Source organism: Mycetomoellerius zeteki, unplaced genomic scaffold (assembly GCF_001594055.1).
Source record: "Mycetomoellerius zeteki isolate Tzet28-1 unplaced genomic scaffold, Tzet1.0 scaffold156, whole genome shotgun sequence".
Lineage (NCBI taxonomy): Eukaryota > Metazoa > Arthropoda > Insecta > Hymenoptera > Formicidae > Mycetomoellerius > Mycetomoellerius zeteki.
In genome coordinates, this window is record NW_017256511.1 from 901519 (window position 1) to 926897 (window position 25379).

The following is a 25379-nucleotide window of genomic DNA, read 5'->3' on the forward strand; positions in this document are numbered from 1 at the left end:
AACGTGTCTATCTTATTGCTGGCATGTTGCTTGCTAAGTATGCATTGCTAAGCATATGTTGCTACCAGAATTGCAGCAACTGAGTCCTTATTTGTCGGCAACTTGATGCCTTCACGATATGATAACACTGAGTAGCAACTTACCAGAAATTTGCCGACAACTTTAAAATCGCCATCATCAAAATTCGTACTATTGCCATCATATTACCAAATAATATGCAGCATCATACAATGCTGTCATATTGCCAACAACGCAAGATAACATTGACGCAGCTGTCTTGCTGTTAAATTGCTGGCAATAAATATACATATTGCCTGCATGTTGCTACAATGTCGGTATATTCGAAATCGTTGAAGACAAATCTATGGCAAGTTGCCAGCATCATAAGCAAGCACAGATTTGTGTGATTTTGCTGAGACACGTTTTGCTATCTGGAGATTCCACGACCATTAATTAATAAATGGAATGCAGTCTATGGACCTCGACACAAAGACAGTCGTAACTGAAAGTGAGTCGTAAAACACGAGTCGTAATCGTAGATCAACGCACAATGTTTTGATTAATCTGCAACTACGACTTACGTTCTACGACTCAGAGAGCCGGCCATCTTTGTGTGTTTAGATCCTAAGTAGATTTAGAATGCGGTTTCAAATAATTCAAAAAAACTCACCGAGATACAAGCAATATTGAAATAGATACATATACAGCGTAATCCGCATGGCCTTACAACCTAAAACGGTCTACAAAGTAATTAAGAGATTTCTCGTTTAGCCAACAAGAAAAGAAGCTAGTGTTCAAGATCCCGATTCGCGCGTTCCGATTCTCGGCTGCTCGGCTCGAACGAGCGCGAATCGAATTCGACGACGAACAGGGCCGACTCTCGTACGACGACCACGTACGCCGGAAACGATGCGCGCGCAGCGGGCCAACCAGCCGATCTCCACATCACGCACTCGGAGGGGCGCGATCGGGTGCCACCGGGCGTGCCCCACCACTCGCCGTTACTCCGCGCGCCGCTCCGCTCTGCTCCGCTCCGCTCTGCGCCGTCTGCGCGTCGTGCCTTGCCACTTGCGTGCGCGCACGTGTGTACGTCGGTGTGTGTGTGTGTGCATGGGTAGATTTTTTCGGTTTTTGAAAGACGGTGCACCACGATGGTGATCTCGCAGGAGGTGCTCTCGAGGGCGGAGGAGATCGCCGACCAGGTAAATCTTGCTGCACGGTTGCGTTTCCTTAACCGCTTTGGTTGTCAGACGACTCGCGGATCCCGAAGCCCGTGGGGCCCCGCGCGCGAAAGAAGGGAATTCGGGTCCTATGGGAGAGCGAGCCGCACGGCTGCCCGCTCCTACCAACGTCATCATTTCTTTGGCGCGCGTATTTTTCCATATTTTCGCACACGCGTCTCGCTCGTTGTACGGCCTTTGTACAGCCGCAATTAAAACGATTGTACGGCCGAGGTTATGAATTCCACAGGTGAATTTTCCTGGGCAGATACGCATGTCGCCGACGATCAAGCTGTGATGATTTTTTTTTACGTCTCTTTCTCAGCGGTCACCCTGTAGATACATTCATTTGATACAAACAGATTTCTTCAAATGGATTCAATATTTTTTATAGCTGCATACGTGTACAAGGATGACTTTGATTTTTTGCTGATATGTCGTACTTATCATCTGTTATTTTTAAATTTGCCTTATATGGATAGATAATTGAGTAAGTTCTTATTTATATGATAATATTACAAGTCTGTAAGTAAATGAAAATATTACGTTTTCACTCGTGTGTTTAAACTCGTCGATTGATTTCCATTTAATATTGTTTATTTAATGTTGTTATGTTTCGCCTGAGTGATATGTTCGTATGTTCATATGCGACTTCAGTGAACATGTGGATCTTGTTGCCTATACTTTCACAGACCTACTTTTCATACTTGTGCACAATAATGCGACATTATTTTCTGATCAGCAAGTTTTAAATATGTATGAGAAAACTAATCTGTATCAAACAATAAGATAAAACTTGATAAAACAAAACATTCATACAATATAGACATTTAAAGAATGTCCTAAATATGTCCTTATGTCCTGTAGACGTTTCTAGGACATCCTTTAGATAAAGTACGCTATGTGGGCAAATTTTAAAAGAGAATTTTTTTAAAGTTCTTAAAAATTATATTTTTATAAACTGCAAAGAGAATCTGCAATTCATAAAAGTATAACTTTTAAGAACTGCTATGCTTGAAACTTTAAAAATCTTACAAATCATATCTGTTAAGATATGAGTCATAATTTTTTTATTCAATTAAATAAAATTAATAGATATAATTAAAACACATATTAAGATATTTATTTATTGCAACAGGTAATCCGTAATGGCAAGCATGTGCTTCCAACGCTGGCACGATTATGCCTCATTGCTACATTCCTAGAAGATGGTTTACGAATGTGGTTCCAATGGAGCGAACAGCGAGAATATATGGATGCTTCCTGGGGCTGCGGGAAATTCCTGGCTACCGTCTTTGTCTTTGTAAATCTTGTTGGACAACTCGGCGGATGTATCATGGTGATTGGCAGATTGCGAGTCAGCATAGCCTGCGGAGTTCTATTCTTCATCGTGATTCTACAAACTATCGCTTATAGCATCCTATGGGACATGCAATTCTTATTCAGGAATTTGGCGCTAATAGGAGCGCTCTTACTAGTATTGGCCGAATCCCTTGTTGAAGGCAGATCGCTGTTTGCCGGCGTTCCTAGCCTCGGCGACAACAAACCTAAGAATTTACTGCAATTAGCCGGTCGAATACTGTTGGCGTTTATGTTCATTACGCTGATTCGCTTCGAAATATCCTTTATGCAGATCCTCCAAGATATTGTTGGTAGCATCCTGATGGTTCTAGTGACAATCGGCTACAAGACTAAGCTGAGCGCATTATTACTTGTTGCTCTACTGACCGCATTAAACTTTTATCACAATGCGTGGTGGTCCATTCCTGATTACAAACCTCTCAGGGATTTCCTTAAATACGACTTCTTCCAGGTAAGTTTCTCTGAGTTTACTAATCACATAAATATCGAGTACTTTTATCATATTAAAATTTATTATAAAACAAAATTAGAAGAGATCAGTTTCTTAATGTTTTATTTCTACAAAGTAACTTTATAATGTAAAAAAAGTGAAAGAAAAACTATAAATTAAAAGAATTATTCTTATATGAGAAGAAAATTGTTAAATTCAAAATTTGTAAAGAGCTAATTTTAATTATTTTGAATCTAAAAATTTTAATTGTTTAATTTTGAAATGATTGTAATTTTTGTGTGGTTCATTATTGCTTGGTTTAATATATAATTTCAATATTTAACTTTATCCTCTATATAAATATTCTGGCATTCATTTCTCAATTCATTTTATTACAGACATTATCAGTCATCGGTGGCCTTCTGATGATAGTCTCTCTAGGTCCAGGCGGTGTATCGATGGACGAACATAAGAAAGAGTGGTAGAAATAATTCCACTTATGGATATGGAAGATGCATGCGTCATTGGGTTGTTGTCATGAAAGTTAAAGTGAATTATCGTGTCTCCCGTTTTGTCCTTATATGCGCTCAGAAAAAAAATCATAAACGAGTCGAATAACAAGGAACTCATTGCATGGATATCATCGGTCTAGAAGCGATCATATTTTATGTTGATTAATCAAATTTTATATTTTAACTTTGCGATAAAACATTTGGAAGATTTCGAGATTAAAACTATCCATAATATTTTAGAATGTAAAGTTAGCATGAAAGAAACAAGAAAAAACATACGTACTGTAGCTCATAAAAGTTTGGACATCCGCATAAATTTTATCGAATGGTCATGTAAAAAAAATTAAGACATAAAACAACAATTGTGTTATTCTTTTGTATGTTTTAGGGTATTTATACACATATTAATCAATTGCAAAAGCTTTATAAATTATTTTTAATTTTATATGCCAATGTATTATCTTTATTCCATAGATCTTTAATCCTTTATGGTCACACTTCTAAAAAGCCACACGATGGTTACTCTGGGTTAAAATGACCCGACCCATCTTTAAAGTGTTACCAAATCGACAGTATTAGTTGCAATGATTAAAAAAAAAAAACAATATATAATGTCATTCTTTAAGAAAATGGAACAGTGGCGTTTTTGTGAAAAATTTAATTTTAACACTAAAAAGAAAATCGTAAATATGTATTAGAATTTAGCGTGAAAGTTACATATACATCGTCTTTCACGCTAAATTCTAATACATGTTTATGATTTTTTTTAGTATTAAAATTAAATTTTTCACAAAATGCTTGGGTCATTTTGACCCAGTGTAACCATGAAGGGTTAATACAATAATCGATAAATTTCGAAAATTTGTTTTTGAGATATAAAATTAAAAATAATTTATAAAGTTTTTGCTTGGTGTTAGTATGTGTACAAGTATCTTGAAATATATAAAAGTATAACGAATTGTTGTTTTATAATCTTCAAATTTTTTACATGATGATTCAATGAAATTTATGTGGGTGTCTAAACTTCCATGAGCGACAGTGTACATACACATATAATACATACACATAACACACACAAAACACATGTGAAAATGTTTAAGACGGTTGACATTGTACATACAACGCTGTGTCTAATGTGGATAATGTATTTTTTTCCATATATTTTTGATTTACCTAACTTTAATCGCGAGCTGAACCGTATAATTTCAAAACTTGTATTTTAATATCGGATATATGCTTCCACATTCTGTATCTAAGATTTAAGAATTTCCAGGAAGAAGAGATCCGTCGATTCTAGTTTTACTGTAACCTTTTTTTAACTTAATTGACTGTAAATAAGTGTTCCAGATTTGTCTTAATTGTGAAATATAAGAAAAAGAGCGGGTTGTTAATGAGAAATCAGCAGGTTAAGGGTTATTATAGTTAGCTCCAATAATATGTCATGCGAAAATAAACCGATCTTAACATAGCGTGCGTATGAACCTCTCTTTACATCAGCAAAACAAGAAAGAGAGAGAGAGAAGAAAGAGGAGGAAGGCGGACGCAATTCTACGCAAATCTACGCAATTCTGCGCAATTCTAAAGTTACTAGGGGAAGTGCAACGCCTTTTCGACATCTTCTCGAGGCTAACCAGCGAGAGGGTAAAGCTTGAAGAAGTCTGAAAAGATGAGAATCAAGAATCAAGGGTGTAAGCGAGTACCTGTGAATAAAGGTACCACTATTTTGTACGGGAAACCATTTGCCTATGTTGTAAGATCGGTGATGCGCGACGAAAGATGCGACCATTGCCTACGAAGGTAAAAAATGTTTTATCAGATATATATACATATATATATCTACATAAAAAAATAATCTTGATAGAATCGTCTTGTTCCTTCCGAATCTTATTGTTCCTTCAATCCCAGCCTTATTTACGTTTTATTGTTATAATTGATTGTTGAACTTTATTATCTTTATGACGTTGCTAATTTATCGGGATCAATTCGTAAAATTATTATATTTGTGCAATGTTTTATATACATATATAAAATTTAATAGTTTTTTTACTAATAATAATTGGCATATCTCTCGTAATTTATTAAATATTAAATTTATTAAATATTGTTATCGACGAAATGTTAAAGAAGACGATTGTCCCTTTATTATATATTGTGAACTCTTCTGTAATTTTTATACAGAATTATATATAATGTATATTACATGGAAAATTATTTAAATTTGAATTTTACACATATATATGCGCACATATTTTATATTAATCTATTTACAAACCTCACTGATGTTGCAAAAGTTCAGCATTAAATATAAGATACAAGCTCAAAACATTAAATGCTTTTTATCAGCCCATAATTTCTAATGAATTATATCAATAATTTATTAAAAATTTAGACTCATTTTTCATTATATACATTTTTTATACTTGTCAATTTTCTATGTTTGCAATGTCCAAAAATACAATTTTGTTTCGCAATGTTTGAAAATATAATTTTGATTTTTATGCTATAAAACTAATGTCTATAAAACTAATTTATACAATATATAGATAGAATTTAAAATCAAACTTAAAATTTTTCTTTTCTAAAATAAGAATATAAGAACATATAATTTGCATCAAAATTTTCGGAAACGAGGAAGAGAGAAAAAAATTATCAGATCTTCTCATAAATGTTTCATATTTTTGGAATAATTTTACTCTTCATTATTGCTTATAACAATATTTAGATAATGTATGCCTGGCTTTTAATTCTTAATTCTAAATATTTGAATTAATTTTTAAATCGATGAATATATGATATATATATATAATATTTATTTATTTGACATAAAATCCTTTGGTTGTAATTCCTTATTATTTCAAATATTTGAATCGATTTATTAAATGATGAATATTGTATTATATAAAAAAAAGACAAAGTGTTATTCAGCATAAATATATTACTTAAGAAATGACGTGAGAAATAAAAAAAATATATATTTTTTTAATAATGTAAAAATATAAGTGCACTTCTATTTTTATATTATCTGCACATAAAAATATTCTGTTATAATTTAAATTCGTTCGAATTATATAAGACGCCACGAATGACATACTGAAGAAAAATGTAACAAGTTAGAAGTTTGAGGTTATGAACAATACCGGTGTTTATTCGTCGAACAAAAACAAGTAGACTAGGTTAGAACACGCTTTAAAATCTTCACGTATTCGGAATAGAAAGACTGAATATTTCATAAATATAATTTATGCCTTTGTTTTCGAAATGAGTGCCGACATAGTAAAAAAAGGAACAACAATTTTTACCGGTAAACCATTCGTTTTTACCCTTAACTCGAAACATAGGAGTACTCGATGTGACAATTGTTTAAAGAGGTATAAATAAACCATATACTAAATATTTAAAACAGCGTCTAAAATTGCAATATTATATCTGATAGTTTTCTGTTACATTATTTTAATTTAAGTATTTTGGATTGAATTATAGTTTTGTATATCCCCTGGTGAAAAGTTTTTTTAGAATTCTTTATACAATTTTACATCATTAAAAAAATTTCTCAGATTTTTATATAAATTGGAACACACTTCAGAAGTAATTAGAACCAAGAAAGACTTGTCTTTTCTGGACTTCTTCATATAGGTATGTGAATTTTGAAATATTTTAAGACTTCTAAGGTTTCTCATTTTATAACTTCTAAAGAAAATTTATAAAATCTGAAAAAGTTTAAAATATTTCTCATAAATTTTCATAAGATGCAACATTCTTAAAAATATGACAATTTTTTTCACCTGGGATAAAGCAAATATAAACTGTACGTATAAATGCATTTGGTACACATTATATATTGCTTTAAGTATCTTGCTATCATGTGATTTATTATTGCAGTGGGAAATTGTTAAAGTGCTCGAGTTGTCAGTACGTGTATTATTGCGACCGCAATTGTCAGAAAGAATCGTGGCCAATACACAAGACAGAATGTACACGTTTAAAAAAGGTGTCGCCGAAAGTGTTGCCAGATGCGGCTCGACTTATGGCACGAATCATTTTCAAGCTCAATCAAGGTGGAGCCAAGGAAGTGGGCTATTACACTGAGAAAAACTTTAGAAGATTCAAGGACCTAATGTCTCGTAAATATTTTTCTCTCTTTTTAAAGAAATTTTAAGAAATTTTAAGAAAAAAATCTATGAATATACATAATCAATTTGTATCTCTGAATTATAGATTATTCAGACATAAAAATGGATGTTAAGCGAATGGAACATTTCACCATGTTATATGGAGTTTTATCCCAGTTTCTCGATGAGACATTTATACCTAATATGGCAGAGCTGATGGGTATTTATGGCAGAATATGTACTAACTCCTTCAACATATTGGATGTCAATATGAATACCATCGGAGTTGGCATTTATCTGGGAGCATCTGTGATGGATCATAGTTGTAAACCTAATGTAATTGTTGTTTTTGAAGGAACTACTATTATTGTTAGAACATTGACAGACCTTCCTTCATTGGATTGGTCGCAGGCAAGTAAAGATGTAAACTCTAATAGTTGAAAAACATTTAATTTTCTATAGCTTTCAAAAGTTTGATGCAATTGATTCTACCGATAACTCTCAATAATTAAAAACAGATCAATACTTAGATATATTTTACATTTCGGTATTTGTGTAATTTTATTTTGCACAGATAAGAATATCTTACGTGGATTTACTCAATTCTAATAAGAATAGGCGTGAGGAATTGCACAGTTCGTACTACTTTGAATGTGATTGCGAAAGATGTAAGAAAGAGGAACCAATGGCCGAAGCGGCTGCGTGTCCGAACTTATCATGCGACTCACCGTGTTCGATTGAAGGTGACGAATGCGAGAAGTGTAGCACGAAAATATCTGCAGAATTTAAAGAGACATTTCGGGAAGTCATCGACTTTACTGCTCACCACTTGGAAAAAATGAAAACTATGGCTTGTATCCTTTTTTGATATTTACTTTAAAAAACTTGGTAATATTTTTTTGTTTTAATAGATGTATTAAATTTTGGAACAATGCATTTATTCTATACAATGATACAATTTTTCCTTAATATTTTTCCTTATTAATAACAATAGATCTTGATGTTAGTAAGATATGTTTAAAAAAGCAGAAGGGTGTAATGCATAAATTTAATATACAACATGTCCGTACTCTAGAAATGGCTCATATCGCGGCTGTAAATCTGAAGTGTTGGGAAGATGCGGAGTTTTATGGCAAGAAACTCATGCCAGGATACTTGTGAGTGATCATTTATCTAATTTGTATAGATAATAAAATAATTCATAATACACTTTTATTTTATTTCTTTTTTTATTTTAAATGAATAATTCTAGTTAAGGATGTCATTATTCGCTTTTCAGATTGTATTACGGGGAAATACATCCTTTGACAGGACTGTTGTATCTCACGGTAGGAAAGATACAGTTGCACTTAGAAAAACCGAAAGAAGCGCTTCAAGCACTGACTAAAGCGAACACGGTGCTATCGATAACGCACGGTGATAAACACTCCATAATGGAAGAGGAATTGAGACCTTTGCTCTATCAAGCTGATATGGAGTCGAATAGTGCGTAACGATCTTAAATTTTTGTAATTTTTATAGTAATAAATTATTGTTTAAACACGGCGTACTTTTTAATTTTTAGTATATCCTAATTATAATTTTTTTGTCGAACACAAGAATTTTAACATATTAATGCATTTGTGTTAAGATAATTATAACAATTATTTTATATTTCTTTGTATCATTCGCTATCATTCGTAATATTATGTTCGTGATTTGATTAAAAAATTAAAACAATATATATAAAATAAAAATACGGAAACGGCATATTTTCTCGAAAATAGAGCAATTGATACACAATTCGAAAAATCGAACTCTTCAAGATAACGAAATGAAATCTTTACGTTTTGAGGGCAAGAGAGAAGGTTGAAATAAAATAAATATAAAGTAAGATCCAGCTTTTAGCAATGTAAAGAGAAGATATTCAAAACGAGAGGACAGATCGCATTCGGAGATAAATGGAGAATCTGTTTTATTATCACGCAAGGAGTTTATTGGCGATCGATATTTTTTATGAATGGCATTGGCATGTCGAGAGTGCAGAACAGTCGGCGCTGCCAACTTTGGGACGTCGAGAGAGAAAGAAACAGCTGCTTGAGCTGCTACTGGCTGCTACATATGACAGCTGTCTCGCAGTGCATTCAGCGGCGAGAGATCCGGCTTCATTCCATGAGGCTTGGATCGTGCTAAACGAGTGGTAAGTGCAATTTCACGCGAATGTTTTACGAATTCTCGGAATAATCTTGATCGTTCGTATCCCGCGCGAATCATCGAACTCTTCCAACGACCGTGAAAAAAATTCAATTTGGGTTAGAGAGTCGGATCTCATTCAATCTTGTTTGCGAGGATGCGTGGGCTTTAAGTGCTCCGATGCTTGTACTCCCATCTGTTCCATTAGAATACGGTAATATGGTACATCTCCCGGTAACGACGTGGACAGTACTTGTCAATGCTATAATAATCATCACGTAGAGCAATTAAATTATTTACCACCGTTATCACTAGCAATATGTTTTTAGCCTGCGTCGTAAATTATAAAGTGTCCTCCAATAATCGCGTCGATGAAAATTATACAGCCTTTATATTTTTTCAAGAAATGATATATTTATGTTATTATTTTATAAATATTTTGTAAGTATTTTTATGTTATTTTTGCTTACACTTTTTGCTTTATTTTAATATATCTCGTACAGGTGTTTGCAGTTAACTTTCCTTTTTAAGCATCAAAGTTATTTCTTGAATTGATGCTTCTTTGAGGAATCGCATGATGTTTTCTGCCATTAAAAGATTAGCCGGTAAATCCGATGGGGTCGGCAATGCGTCTTCCAGACCAGCTCATCAATCCATGCCAACGAATCTTCAGAGGAAGTTTGCTAAAGGCGTGCAATATAATAGTAAGTGCATGTATGTGCTTTACGTGTAGATGACGAAGTAAAACACCAGTTGTAATGCAATCTTTACACATTATTTTTAGTGAAAATAATAATAAAAGGAGACAGGAATGTAGGAAAGACATGTTTATTCCATAGACTGCAGGGGCAAAAGTTTATCGAAGAGTATATACCCACAGAAGAGATACAGGTGGCGAGTATACAGTGGAATTACAAAGCCACCGACGACGTGGTCAAAGTGGAGGTATGGGATGTCGTAGATCGCGGTAGACGCCGGCGGAAATTAGAGGGTCTAAAAATGGACAATACTCCGGCTAATGCAGAAAACGTTATCGAGGAACCTGCCTTAGATGCCGAGTTTCTCGACGTTTACAAGGGTACCAATGGCGTTATCATTGTGATGGACATCACGAAGAACTGGACATTTGATTACGTCCAACGTGAGCTGCCGAAAATACCTAGCCACATACCTGTTATTGTCCTCGGCAACCACTGCGACATGTCACATCACAGAACCGTCACCGCGGATCACGTGACATACTTCATAGATTCACTACACGAGAGAATAGCACAAGTAATTGAAATAATTGTTAATATTACAATCATCGTGTGTTTCGCTATCAATGAATATTTTTCTAATAGTAAATTAAAAAAAATTCACAGTATCATGTCTAGTTAAAATTTAATTGAAATTATTATCATAATCTTTTAATTCCTAAAATTAAGAAATTAATTCTATATCTTGTCATTCTTTTAATATTTTAACAAATATTATTAAAACCATCATACTTTAATAAAAGTTTTGTTTGAAAGAATATTGAGGTTTTCTGCAGATAAAAAAATATAAAGAATTAAAATTTTTTAAAGAAAACACATTTTATTTATTTTATTACTTTATTAATAAATTTTGCTAATTATTTCTTTGAAAAAAAATTTATTGATTACTTGTAATTTATATCGAGTAATATTCATAACTCAGCACCAAAACTAAAAGATTTCACTTAATTCTAAAGTTAAATGAATTGTTGCAGGTGAGATACGCAGAGTCATCGATGCGAAATGGCTTCGGTCTAAAATTATTACACAAATTTTTTAATTTACCATTTCTGCAACTGCAACGCGAGACACTGTTGAAGCAACTCGAGACCAATGAAGAGGAGACGCGTTTGACCATCCAGGAGCTAGATCTCTTCCAGGATAGCGACGACGCTGATTACAACAAATTCCTAGACAATCTCGTGAATCGTAGAAGAGCACTTGCCGATTCAGTGTCCGCTAGCAATCTAGTCGCAAACGTTGTTCCGTCGTCTATGAGTAATTATCACATAGCTTCCAACACAAATGCCATCGGAGAAGTCAAAAGATCGGCTTCGATGCCCGGTCCTATTGGAGGCGGAACTCCAATACCGGTGAAAAATTTGGAAATGAAACCGAGGAAAGAGAGCTCTACGGCGAGCACGTTGGATAATGTAGTTAATTCCACGAAAACATCACAAATTACGACATCATCTATTTCACAAAATTCCACTGTTAAAATAGAAGTGGTTAAATCGGTTGAATCTGCCAATGGCGAGAGAAGAGATTCACTCAATCGATCATCGTCACTCATGTCCAAGATCTTTGGTCATAAGAAGGAAGATGAGATAGATGGGAAACTGCCAAATATTAAAAATGTTAATTTGAACGCACCGTTGACTAGTGTTGAAGACTTTGTGCCAGATGGAATGCTGGACAAATCGTTTTTGGAAGGCTGCAGTCTGAGCCCTAATTCCCTTACCCCAGAGCCGATTTCTGCACCAGCTCAAGAAGAGGCAGAATCTGAGAGGTAAGCAAAACGCTTTCTAAACAGCTCTATTTCTAAAAAATATAAGTAAAATACACAAATAAAAAAATAATGTATATAATTTATATTTTAGTTTACAAAGCAAATTACTTTTTGTGTTTAATTTTATTTTAGTTAGAGATGTTAAATTATTATCAAGCATTTCTATCAATATTAAAAGAAACCTGCATAAATTATCATTGTTTTCTTAAAATAAAATCTTTAGTTCTCTTGTATTTATCTTTTTATCTTTGTGCATATTAATAATTATTTTTATCCTAGTTTTAGTAATGTAATTCTCTATATTTTTTAATATATTGTAAATATAATCAATACATACTATTACTAAGAATTATATTTTCCATTTTATTGTAATTATAATCAGTATTAATATATTATCACAATATAATTTTTTACAGTGACATGGAGACTGGTAATCCTCTGGTAGCCGGTTACGAGGATGACTTGTCATCCATTGAAGAAGTAGCTTCTCCTATACAGCCAAAATTAACAGAGAATCCGCTGTCCAAACAGAAACACAAATTAGAACCGCTATCAGGTTCAGAGATAAATATCGAGCAGCCAAAACAAGTCACGAAAAGCAACTCCGTTTCTTCTATAGAACAAGAGCTGCAGATCTCCAATGAATATGAATCAAACGAGCAACCAGATATAAACTCGGATGCTTTTGATAGCTGGTTGCGACGGGATTCCAAATGGCGACAAAGTCCTGAAGGAGGTGAAGACGTGAGTAGTACTAGTACAAGAAAGGATAGACTGGAATTGAGCGATAAAAGTCTGGACGTTAGCGTGACAAGTTCTAATGTTCATCTGGAGCTGCTTGATGATACTAGTGTGCGCCACGTAAGCTCCAATGCTAGTAGTCCGGTGATGAAAGAAAAAAAGAAACATAAAGAGAAGGTAATTGTCTTCAACAATAATTTATGAAAGAAGATTCTTAGTTGGCCTAGAGAGTGTTTTTTTTTTCAATTCTTCAATTGATTTTGAGTTGTAAATTTATTTTTTTTTTGTTGATTTTAGGGGGATGAAAAGGAGAAAAGGAAAAAGAAGAAGTCAAGAGACAAAGATAAGGATAAGGAGAAAACTGAGAAGATCGAAAAAAAGAAAAAACGCTCATCGCATCGATCGAAGGACGAGAATCGAGAGCGAGATGAGCTTGAAGAATTTTTAAACGGCTCGGTCACGAGAATTGGCGTTGATGTGGCCTACGAGGCAATTTAGCATTCATTACTTAGCATACGTTATACGTAATAACGTTAGGAAATATTCTCGGTAACATTTATTAAAAGCGCCACGCATCTTCCAGAAAGACTTCGCTCTCTTCAATGTATGTTACGTTTCCCCGAAAGCGGAAGAATGAGATTATTTTTTATGGAAAAGAAATAATGTGTTTCGAATTGCAGTATTAATCTGCGAAAGAATATACTCGTTTTCCGCAAACAGTGAGACGTCCATTTTGGAGCCACTTGACCTGTATTTCAGCCGGTCTCGGCATCTCAGTCTGCCACGATAAAAATTGTGATTTTACGAAGAATACGTTTCAGCGATCAACTATGCACTTATTTATATTGCATTTCTCATGTTGGATGTTTGACGATTTTTCACATACATTTGGAAAACCGTACGCGATGAGTTTGTTGCGTGAATGGATACAATACGCGAATATTCTTTTACCCTGTACGTAATATGACGACTATGTGACATTAACGGTATATTTACAATATTATTTATTATACTTTCCATTTTTAATATTTGTGTTCACTTATATAGTAAGATTTATATATATATATATTTATCGTTGATATCATTTATAAATTTTCTCTTTAGCTTAACACATGCGCTCTGTCCTTGTTGAATATAATTCTTTTAAAGAAGTTATACTATATAAATGTTATGTTATTGTTGTATTTTTCATAACGGTGTATAGCATTGTAAGACCATGCAGCTTCATGTTAATAAATGTATATAAAACAAAATGTCTTATAAGCGAATTCGGTCACTACATTAGATCAATGCATACTAAAAGCTGCTTTACATGAAATTAACAAAGTTAAATGTAAAAGTATATAAATATTTTAAACGATTAACTATCTACTAATGATATTGGCCGGTATTCATAGTCAGTTCTTATATTCAAGATCGTCTTAAGTTCAGCCTTGAGGTGTCATGAACCAATCAAAGAGCCGCATTAGCGTATTAAGACATTACTTAAGATGGTTTTGAAATAAGAACCGACTATGAATACCGGCCATTGTCACGTTATTTAACAAAATATGTATGTATCATTTCATTGTCAAAGTTGATTATATTGTATCACTACATTGAGATATTTTATGTAAAGCAGCTTTTAATATGTACTGATCCAGTGTAGTGTGAGTGATCGAATTCACCATTATTTCTATAGTAGAATTAAGTAATCCGTAGTTTTGAAAGATACTTTGTGTTCTAAAAAAAATGTTAATTTAATTTCAGCACGTTTAATCTCGAAAAACGCCGGAATGGCTTCTCTTAGGTAAAGAGAAACCTAAACGATTGAGAATAGAATGATTTTAAATGAAACCCGTCTACTAACGCTTCTATGTGTACAAAGTATTATTTATAAGTACATATTATGTAGCCATGGATATTTTCAGCGAATGACACATCCACGTTTTTTTCTACGAATTTCTGAGAGAGAGGCCCTCCATTATCCCCATTGATTACAATCGATGGTCCTCTTTCTTTTTCATGTTTCAGCAAGCTGATGCTATTTTGACATTAAAATAGCATTAAAGACATTATTTTGATATCAAATGACAAATAATTATAATGCCAAACTGCTATCTAGGTTTTTCTTTCCCTTTTTTGATACAACACACTATACACTAAAATATACGTGTCGCGTGTACAAGTATTAATATAATTTAATAATATATAATAATGTCTTCACATGGGTTAAGAATATTCCAAGCGGACACTGTCTCAGCTGTAACTTCCACGCAGTTAGGCCCCAAGCGGGTAGATATGTTATTTTTTTTTGGTTCGGGGCGGCGTAGCTGTTTATACACTTCACTGTCCACATGGGTTGATTTATTTGAAATAGAACCATGTATAATAGAAACATTGCACGAATAACTAATTCATTTTTTAATTTGATTTTAAATTTCGTGCATTCTATTGTACGGAATAGTGACTAAACGCATGCGCATTAAGTCACAGAGCATGAAAAAGGCATACTTATAGCGCTTATATCGAGTCGGTATGACAGATTTCCTAACCTGAACGGCCGTAAACTTTAACGCTAAATATCTCGGTTCGGAGGTCAGAGCGGCACTTTTTTCTGCCACATTCGTTCATTTCGTGCAAAAACGCGTCGAATAAGCCTAATTTCATCAAAATCGGAGATGAGACGGGTATTCTATACCTTTACCACGTTGGTAATAAAAGTGTAAACATTAAATAAAGATACCTATGATGCTCCAGGAAGATCGTATGTATTGAACAAATTGATGAAATTGAATTTTGTAGCAAGGCATTATTTCTTAAGCAAAATGCCTTACTATGCAGTTGCCAAAGGTCGAAAACCTGGAATCTATGCCACATGGTAAAGGAATCAATTCGACTAATAAATTAATATCAGCAAAAAGGAATTAAATGAGAGTTTTTCTATTTTTAACAGGGGTGAATGCAGTGCTCAGGTTCTTAAATTTCCTGGGTCAATATACAAGAAATTTGCAACAGAAAGCGAGGCTCAAAACTTTATAAAGGAGCGTTCTTCTTCAACTGTAGTAACAAATTCTACTAAGTGCCTTGCTTTGTCGAAAATTGTGAAAGCTGCAAGGTAAATATTAATCCTTCACTGGCAATATGAAATTTTTGATCATAGTTTGCATCCTGAGTTGTTGAGGTAAACAGATTTTTGTATCGTTTTAAACTATATAAAAAATTCTCTGAAAAAATTCGTATATATTTTTGGAACCTTCAACATGCTTTTACTGTAATAGAAGTAAAATTATATTTTACTTTTTTTGTAAATTTAAATGTAAGTTTTGGAGAAACATGATATTGGTTAAAAGTGCATAACTTTTATATGAGTGAATGAAAAAAAATCTTTTTGGGTTACAATACTCAAGGGTATTACTTAAAAAAAAGTATAACGAGAGAGAGAGAGAGATATATTTGCTTTAAAACTTTAAATTATTTGAGCGCCTAGAAAAAAAAAATTTTTTATGAATAAAAAATCTCAAGTTCTTTGGGAAAAAATAAAATAATAGCAATATCAAACTCCAATATTTATTTTCTTAAAATTCTCGCAATCAAAAAATTGACTGTGTCTTAAATTAAAAGATCCTGCATTGCTAGTAGAGGGTTAATAACAATTTCTGTTTAACATAAATAAGAAAGAAGTATTGCGAAAATGCATTAATAAAACTCTGAAATCTCACTACAATATATCACTTAAAGCTAATATTTTATGTAGATCAGAAACCTTGCCGAAACAATTGTTTGCACTTGGTGGTAAACAGTCTACAGTAGTTCAGACAAAACCATTATTATCAATTTCAAAGAGGACTTTATCTACAAGTGACGATAGTAATGAACACCTGAGCAAAAAGAGAAAAATATCTAACATTTCAAATAATTGCTTTAGATTAACTCAGTGTCTTGACCAGGTTTGAAATTAATAGTATATCAATAAAGCCTTTTAAAAGCTAAACTGATCAACTCTACTATTTACAATTTTTTAAAGTTTAATATTAAAGCGAATAATTTATAATTTCATCAATTTTTTATTTCATGAAGTTGATAGAGTTGATCAGTATGGTCTCTGAGAATTTCATATGTGGTTTATAAATAAAGAAATAAATTATACTGCAAAAATATATTTCATAAATTTGGGATTATATAGGATGACAAAACAGATTTTATCGTGGATGAAGATGGCTATGTGAACGTTTTTACGGATGGCGCATGCAGTTGGAATGGACACAAGAATGCACGAGCCGGTATCGGAGTTTGGTTTCGAGACAATCATCCATTGTATATTTTATTTTTCAGTCTTGTCCATTGTCTACTAAAACTCAATGAATCTAATTTAGGTATAATTTTCGTAGAAATGTATCTGAACCGGTGGATGGACGACCTACTAATAACGTAGCAGAGATCCAAGCTGTTACAGTAGCTGTGAGACAGGCGAAAAAGGCAGGAATCAAGAAGTTGAAAATCAACACTGATTCTAAATTTCTCATCTCCTGCATTACACAATGGATGCCAGCATGGAAGAGAAGAGGATGGAAGACTGTGGATAACAAGCCAGTTATAAATACAATAGAATTGTTAGAAATGGAAAAAGAATTAGAAAACTTGACTGTTGCTTGGGTAAGCAATTTTTTATTTAAGGGTTATATATATAATGTTTATAATTAATATAATATAAATATATTATTGTGAAAATTTAACACATTCAATCTTTTAGAATCATGTGAATGGACATATAGGAATTTATGGTAATGAAATGGCAGATAAACTTGCAAGAGAAGGCTGCTTGCGGTATAAAAACCAAGTTGAATAAAAGATAAAAGTACAATACTTCTTATAAATTATATCTTAGATTTGTTTTATTTTTGCATATATAAACTTTTCTGTAGAAAACATGGTGTCATTTATTGTACATGATCAAAATCATTTATTGTACATGAAATCAATAAATCTAATATATAATTCACTTTTTCTTTTTTTAGTGAATTTTATTATTATAAAAACAATGCGGTCAGATACAAAATATGATTAAAATTAGAATAGAGTACATTGTTATACTTTTGCACATATAAACAAAAATTGCTATCATAGGAAATTACTATATATATATATATATATGACTAAATCACACTTAATGACAAAAATGGCTCGTCGAACAAAAAGTTCTCATCAAGTAAAAATATGAGAAATACGAATGGTTAAATTATATTTTCCATACTATAGATTATTTCTAGAAAAATACATGTTACTTTTACATCTCTATCTACATAAATACATTCTTTATTGCGATTTAATTAAAGCTATCAATTACCAAATCAATAAACTACATACAAAATCATTGTTTCATAGACGAGACAGAAGCTTGCGCATTCTTCTCGTTTGATGTCTGTCGATTCAGCAATTTCGACGATCTCGTCGATATTTGTTTAAGAAGAGTGTAAATATCCTCCGGAGATACTTGTAACGCCAATAATTCCAATACAATTCTACAAACAGAGAAAATTATATTGTGATAAAATCGTGCAGAGAGGTTATGTCCTACGGGCGAAATTCCACTTTTGACAAACCATTGTCAAATGTCTCACCGAAAAACTCCGGGTACCGTAGAGATTCCCGTTATTTCGGCCAGTTCAATCAGTTCTTGCTGATGTGATTGCGAAAATGCCATTTTCCGTGAAAGTCATCGACCGCACAAATTCGCAGACTTTTGGATTTACCGCGCGAAGTTATTCGCAGGCAAGCTCGAGATTTTAGGCAATTCAGATCTGACAATCGTCGCAATTGTAAAGGTTTTTTTATTAGCTAGTGAATCACAGCAATTTCAACCAATCAGACGCTACCATCGGTCTAGTGAACTTGCCTGATTAGATTTAGTGGAAAAACTCCAAGCACCAATCAGAAAAATGTGTAATAAATTAGCCAATTAGCGACGTGGGGTTAGCTCCACCCCAAATTTTCCATTTACCCTCCTCTGCCAATGAAATTTCTCGAATAGTCACGTGATACAACGTCAAGGGACTCATAGGATTCAAATTTGCTATGTCAAAGCAGTCTATATACACCACTCACTATCTCACTAATGGAAAAAAAAGATAGGCACCAATAACGTCATTTTCGTATCCTTTCGTATCGTACGATTTTCTCTGCTCAACGGACGTGGTTGAACAGCAATAAGGCTGAAAGTTTTAAAATTACTGCAATAATTGCTGACATTGCAGATAATCAAGTAAGTTTTGACGAACATGACATTTTTCGCTTACGAAAACTAGCTCTCGGGTAATGATATTTGATCAATTGAACAGGCGAGGACTTGTTGCGCTTGATTGCATCATTTCTTTGTTACTTCGTCCATCATAGTGATTCTCTCTTACGATTGAAACGTACAAATGTAAAATGTAAAAAATATGAAATTGTCGGTAAATATTGACTATTTGAAGTTATTAACGCAATCTTGTGATCGAGACTTATATAAATGTCATCTTAAATGCTTTTTTCTTTGTGATTATGTTCCTTCTGGCGTATTTGATGATGTCACGTCAGACATTCCTGAAACTGATTATAGATATAATAAAGAGAGGGAGAGGGGCGGAGGGAGAGGGAGAGAGAGAGTAAAAAGAATTTTTGAATGCAAGGTTTGCCCTTTCTGATTATACTCTTAAAATTTACGAGGTGAAGAAATAAAAAAAAGCAAACAATTAGACTATAGGTCCTGTGCAACCTTGCTTAAGAAGCCTTAAGCCATAAGTTGAAAGAGATCAAGTAACAATAATTTCTATTTTTACGCAGTCTTTAGGCTTTAACCGTTAAACTTAAGCGAATTGAACAAAACCCAATTCTTACAGCTTAAAAGCATAAGTTCTGTGGCCTTTATATCGTCACTTACAACTTAAAACTTACGGCTTACGGTCTCTTAAAGCAAGGCTGTGGATCTAGCCATACACGATCTGTTTATCTTGATCGAAATCCCCAAAAATTTTTGAACTTAAAATGAGATAGATATATATTTGGACATTGAAAAAGAGAAAGCAGATGTAAAAAGTGCAACACAAACAGACCTATAATTGCATTTTCCTGTTTTTGATACTATTTTCCATTTTTTTCCATTTGAATCTATGATTTGTTGACGTAATAATAAAAGTAATAATAATAAAATATGGATGCTTTCCATTTAATGACGCAAGTTGATACAAGCATCGTTCTATCTTTCTTTACATTTAATAAGTAATAAAGATAGAACAACACTTGTGTCGACTCATGTCATCAAATGGAAAACACTATATTATGTATATAACTAGCAATGTGCAAAAAATTAGTCTGAAATTTCTGCATTTTTTTTCTTGTCAGAATGCCTTACTACGCAGTGGCTAGTGGTCGTTCGACTGGAGTTTATGACAATTGGTAAGAAAATTGATAAAATAATTGAAAATTATGCTTTTTGCAATCGGAGTCTAAATTAATACTTTATGTTAGGGAGGATTGCAAAGATCAAGTTCATGGATACTCCCATAACAAATATAAAAAGTTTGATACACCAGATCAAGCTTGGGACTTTGTTGACAATCATTCTTCAAGAGGACAGTCATTTAATACTAACAGTAAAGCTCTAGCTTATCGTGGTAACAATCAAGTTGCACTAAGAGGTGACCAGGGTGAAGTTAGAGGCTATCAACGTACCGATTACACGGTATGAAATAATAAATAAAAAAATATTTTGGAAAGGGTATATGTACTTTAACACTGAACAAAATAGTTTTATGCGGGGTCTACAATAGAAGTCGTAGCAGTCGTAGAGTCTTAAGTCGTAGAAAATGGACCAATCACAGTCGAATATAAGAAGAATAATCAACTGTGATTGGTCAATTTTCTACGATTTAAGACCCTACGACCGCTACGACTTCTATTGTGACCCCGCATTAGTGATTATGTATTAATAACACTGGAGGACATGGTTTCTGTTTGAATAAAAGATACCATTTCCTATGTATTTTTGCGCGCTGAACACGAATCCGGCAATGAAATTGCTCCATCACGTCAGGTTTTTGAGAAAAGTGAAGTTAAAGGTGTCAAAATTAACGTTTTTTGACATATTTTTTTGTTAGCGAAGTAAATTTTTTTCTCTACTTTGGTTTACGCCATTTTAAAGTGCCAACTTTTATCTTTAAAATATATTTTTTATAACGCCGTATGTTTTTTTTCACCGAGATAATGTCTGCGTAGTCACACCAAGAAAACTATTTTGTGCCAAAAATGTTTTCGCGCGCGAAAATGGTGGTGTGACTACGCAGACATTATCTCGGTGAAAAAAAACATACGGCGTTATAAAAAATATATTTTAAAGATAAAAGTTGACACTTTAAGATGGCGTAAACCAAATTAGAGAAAAAATTTACTTCGCTAACAAAAAAATATATAAAAAAAACATTAATTTTGACACCTTTAACTTCACTTTTCTCAAAAACCTGACGTGATAGAGCAATTTCATTGCCGGATTCGTGTTCAACGCGCAAAAATATAGAGGAAATGATATCTTTTATTCAAAGAACAGAAAAAAAGTCTTAAAATGTCGACCTGTGTAATTAAAAGATGCAATGTGGTAATTATATTTCACATTGTACCAAAACAAACGTTTTCTAAGTTCTAAATTGAATTCTTTAATGCTATGTTAACTGCTTTTATTTTTCAATTTCCTTTGATTGACGATGACTACTTCCTTTAATTTGATGACTCGATTTGCAGCAAGGAAGAAACAGTGTCATCGTACGCGAACGTATTTACAAGAGTGGCAGGGATGGAAATGGATACTTTGTCGAAAAAGGCACACGTACTTACTGGAAAGATAATTAAAGAGATGCTATTATGAGAATATCCAGAGAATCTCACTTTTCCTTCTGATGAGTTTATATTATTATATGCATGAGACAAAAAAACTTACTCAGTTTATTAAAAGTTCAGATCAGTTATGCAATGTATTATTTCATTTTTACGTATTATTGGTTACATATAAGTTGATTGCTCGTGCATTTTTTTTTTAATATTCCACAAGGTTAATAAATAAATATTACCTTTATACATCTACTTATTTTATAATCCTTACAAAATTATAATTTCTGATTTCATTTCATAAAATGGTAATTTTTCCTATTACGAGAGTTTGTGATCAGACTTTTTGTCTAATTTTTGTCTGGAAAATCGGAATTGTTTTTAAGACTTACTTTGGAATTTTTGTCCTTAAATGATAATCGCCTTTTTACCTATTCTTAGATTACTCTGGGGTCAAATTCATATTTTATTTCTTTGTGTTTATTAACAACATATCTTTCTAGTCAAAATGTCTAATGCCATACATGAAGGTAGGTAGATACTTAACAAGAGTCTGGGAATCGAATTCATTTTTGCTTAGGTACTTTAGCACTGAATTTTTTTTTCATCATCTTATATAAAAGCAATAAAACAATTGTTTATATTTTTGCATAATTATATTTCATAAATATGTTATTATACATATATTATAAATGTGTTACGACTGGCAGTGTAACAAATATTTTTATAATAAATATTATATATAAAATTATATAATATATATTTATGAAATTAATACATAAAAATATAAAAAATTCAATTTTGTTTTCTTTATTGAGCAATATTTTTTTATTAAATATATTTTCTAGATATTTGGAATAGTAGAAAATTCGTTCTCTACTATGAGAAAAATAACTGCATTTGAAAGATGCGCCTTAAGAATAAAATGATGCAATATAGGGAAATTTCAGAACTTCGTCTTTTTGTCGTGTAGTGCCAGTACTGCCAAAACTTGCCAGAACGTTTATTATGTTTTACTAATGGTCGCGTTCAGCAGACTCAACTGTTGCGGAGCGGATCAATGAGCTCTCGCTGCTATTGGATGATCTAAAAGAATACACCAATAGCAGTGAGCGCTCACGGATCCGCTCCACAACAGTTGAGTCTGCTGAACGCGACCAATGGTTTTGAAGTATAACCTATACAGATATTTGTTTACTGTATCCTTCATCAGCTAGTGGAAGGCAAAATATTGTTTACTGACTTGATATAAACTTAATTAAATGATAAGTTTAATACTTTCTAAAAAATTTATGTTGAATTAGATATTTATAATATTGTTTCAATTAAAGCTTAATCATGTTTTACCACGTGAGTTAATTTCATACAGTCTGTATAAATCTACTATTAATTAATCAAATTTAAAAGAACAAAATTAATCGCTTTTTAATTTCTTAATTAAATACAGATTTCGTTAGAACATGAGATTTTGTTACATCCCCGATACTTCGGTCCCCAATTACTCGATACTGTAAAGCAAAAGCTCTATACAGAGGTGGAAGGTACTTGTACAGGAAAGTGAGTATCTTTTGTATTATATTTTGGTATTAAAAGTTTCGAAACCTAAGTTACGTTAACTTTATATACTTGTTCAGATATGGCTTTGTTGTAGCTGTCACAACAATTGATAATATAGGAGCTGGTATTATACAACCAGGACAAGGTTTTGTAGTATATCCAGTCAAGTATAAAGCGATTGTATTTAGGCCATTCAAGGGTGAAGTGCTAGATGCGATCGTGACTCAAGTGAATAAGGTACAAATAGATGCTTTTTCAAGAGTATGGCATGATCTGTTTAAACATTCGTTCTCTTCTTTTTATGTTAGGCCTTAGGCCTGTGTTACACCTCTCTCATATGCTTGTGGTGTGTACAATGATTATTCAATTGCCACGAGCATATGGGAATCCTACAGTTTTAAATGTCGGTTCCGAACGGTGGATTTTCAAGAGGTGTTTCTGTGGGTAAGGATACTCTCAGGAGGTTGCTAACCTTTTCCGACAGGAGACACGAGTGTAAATATTTTGTTTCCTACTGGGATCGAATCTGGGATCTCTGACACGATAGATCAGTGCGCTGTCAGTGCATGCCATGCCACACTCGTGCTCAACATTCGTTCATTAATTGTTAAACAACTTGATGTTTCATGATTATCACATTTACAGGTTGGAATGTTTGCTGAAATAGGCCCACTTTCATGCTTTATATCTCATCACGTAAGTAATTGTAACAACTATGAAATATAGTAATTAAGTATGTGTTACATATATGACATAAATTTAAATTCCTGTAGTCAATCCCAGAGGATATGCAGTTTTGTCCGAATGTGAATCCAGCCTGTTACAAATCGAAAGAAGAAGTAAGTCATGTCATAAAACGTTGCTTATTGCAACATAAATTTTGTAATTGTAAATTTGATAGTAATAAATTCGAACATATCTTTCAGGATGTAGTTATTCAGGCAGATGACGAAATTAGATTGAAAATTGTAGGCACAAGAGTTGATGCCACGGGAATTGTAAGTATTAAATTAATACTGAATCTTTCTGTTTTACATCAATTTACATATTAAATTTTTTGTTTCAGTTTGCTATTGGCACATTAATGGACGATTACTTAGGTAACAGGATATTTAACATTATTGTTTTGCAAAGCATTTAAATGATACATTTATATCTAATTTATTTTTTCCTTTTTCAGGCCTCGTATGCAACTAGCATGGCTACAATCTATGTCTTGTTTAAAAATATTTATTAGTTTATCTGAATGTTTTATATTCTGAAAACAATACAAGTATCTCAAAATACCTTCCTATTTTTTTATAAGCAGTGTAAAATCGATGTAATCAATCCGACAAAAAGATATGAAAATGTATATAAAATCATATTTAGATAAAACGGTAACAATTTAGATATCTTTTATAATTGTGTAGAATGATAATGAATTAAAACAACTCTTAAAGAAATTATAAATTGTGATAAGTATAATATTTATAAAATAAAATTAAGTACGAAATATATATATTTAAAAAACATTAATGATATCTTATGTGTTATTAATAAGGATGCATCGGATCGTAAAATTACCGGATATCGAATATCCGGACAAAATGTAATTCATTAGATATTCGGTCAGATATCCGAGAAGGTAATTTCTTTGAGTCGGATATCCGACCGGATTCCAGAAAAATGTCTTAAAAAAAAATCTTATAGAGAAAAAATTGTAATTTTGCAATAATGTATAAGATATATCATTATGAATATACATACTTATTTTTAGAATATTTGTTATAATAAAAAATCAACAATTTAATGATATCAAATTTTAATCGGATATATTCCCGGATTTTAATGATATCCGATTTTCCGATTGGATAGTAAAAAAGTGCCGGATAATACCAGATACTTTCCAAATATCCGATGCATCCCTAGTTAT

General features: G+C 32.7%; 7 protein-coding genes across 11 annotated transcripts; 6 read left to right on the forward strand and 1 right to left on the reverse strand.

Annotated features, from left to right (window-relative positions):
• Positions 1-1013: 1013 nt before the first annotated feature.
• Surf4 (Surfeit locus protein 4) lies at positions 1014-5192 on the forward strand. 2 transcript variants are annotated; one of them, XM_018445264.1, is made up of 4 exons: positions 1014-1202; positions 2359-3033; positions 3411-3508; positions 5006-5192. In XM_018445264.1, exons 1-3 carry the CDS (start codon positions 1152-1154, stop codon positions 3495-3497), a joined length of 813 nt encoding a protein of 270 aa, XP_018300766.1. In that variant the 5' UTR covers positions 1014-1151; the 3' UTR covers positions 3498-3508; positions 5006-5192. The 2 variants fall into 2 exon arrangements, with proteins under 2 accessions (XP_018300766.1, XP_018300765.1); XM_018445263.1 differs by lacking the exon at positions 5006-5192 and having other exon boundaries at positions 3411-3633.
• On the forward strand, positions 4148-9172 carry Smyd3 (SET and MYND domain containing, class 3). Of its 3 annotated transcripts, XM_018445262.1 has the most exons (7): positions 4148-4161; positions 6621-6892; positions 7404-7645; positions 7740-8044; positions 8208-8487; positions 8628-8790; positions 8913-9172. In XM_018445262.1, exons 2-7 carry the CDS (start codon positions 6783-6785, stop codon positions 9124-9126), a joined length of 1314 nt encoding a protein of 437 aa, XP_018300764.1. In that variant the 5' UTR covers positions 4148-4161; positions 6621-6782; the 3' UTR covers positions 9127-9172. The 3 variants fall into 3 exon arrangements, with proteins under 3 accessions (XP_018300764.1, XP_018300762.1, XP_018300763.1); XM_018445260.1 differs by lacking the exons at positions 4148-4161; positions 6621-6892 and adding an exon at positions 5174-5321; XM_018445261.1 differs by lacking the exon at positions 4148-4161 and having other exon boundaries at positions 6536-6892.
• Positions 9173-9728: 556 nt separating this feature from the next.
• Positions 9729-14082, forward strand: LOC108720885 (rab-like protein 6). The gene is made up of 6 exons (XM_018445149.1): positions 9729-9812; positions 10309-10509; positions 10590-11080; positions 11538-12331; positions 12748-13249; positions 13370-14082. The coding sequence occupies exons 2-6, from the start codon at positions 10380-10382 to the stop codon at positions 13568-13570; spliced, it is 2118 nt and encodes a 705-aa protein (XP_018300651.1). The 5' UTR covers positions 9729-9812; positions 10309-10379; the 3' UTR covers positions 13571-14082.
• Positions 14083-15586: 1504 nt separating this feature from the next.
• On the forward strand, positions 15587-17909 carry LOC108720903 (ribonuclease H1). Its single transcript, XM_018445172.1, has 6 exons — positions 15587-15932; positions 16008-16169; positions 16809-17001; positions 17238-17368; positions 17443-17707; positions 17805-17909. The coding sequence occupies exons 1-6, from the start codon at positions 15838-15840 to the stop codon at positions 17898-17900; spliced, it is 942 nt and encodes a 313-aa protein (XP_018300674.1). The 5' UTR covers positions 15587-15837; the 3' UTR covers positions 17901-17909.
• A 446-nt stretch (positions 17910-18355) lies between these two features.
• Positions 18356-18856, reverse strand: LOC108720914 (uncharacterized). Its single transcript, XM_018445185.1, has 2 exons — positions 18673-18856; positions 18356-18573 (listed from the first exon to the last, which is right to left on the reverse strand). Exons 1-2 carry the CDS (start codon positions 18753-18755, stop codon positions 18423-18425), a joined length of 234 nt encoding a protein of 77 aa, XP_018300687.1. The 5' UTR covers positions 18756-18856; the 3' UTR covers positions 18356-18422.
• Positions 18857-19238: 382 nt separating this feature from the next.
• LOC108720898 (ribonuclease H-like) lies at positions 19239-22001 on the forward strand. The gene is made up of 4 exons (XM_018445168.1): positions 19239-19313; positions 20432-20485; positions 20558-20771; positions 21824-22001. The coding sequence occupies exons 2-4, from the start codon at positions 20433-20435 to the stop codon at positions 21929-21931; spliced, it is 375 nt and encodes a 124-aa protein (XP_018300670.1). The 5' UTR covers positions 19239-19313; position 20432; the 3' UTR covers positions 21932-22001.
• Positions 22002-23125: 1124 nt separating this feature from the next.
• Positions 23126-24829, forward strand: Rpb7 (DNA-directed RNA polymerase II subunit RPB7). 2 transcript variants are annotated; one of them, XM_018445167.1, is made up of 8 exons: positions 23129-23257; positions 23355-23464; positions 23542-23701; positions 24110-24160; positions 24238-24303; positions 24391-24462; positions 24531-24564; positions 24645-24829. In XM_018445167.1, exons 1-8 carry the CDS (start codon positions 23246-23248, stop codon positions 24659-24661), a joined length of 522 nt encoding a protein of 173 aa, XP_018300669.1. In that variant the 5' UTR covers positions 23129-23245; the 3' UTR covers positions 24662-24829. The 2 variants fall into 2 exon arrangements, with proteins under 2 accessions (XP_018300668.1, XP_018300669.1); XM_018445166.1 differs by having other exon boundaries at positions 23126-23257; positions 24531-24829.
• Positions 24830-25379: the final 550 nt, after the last annotated feature.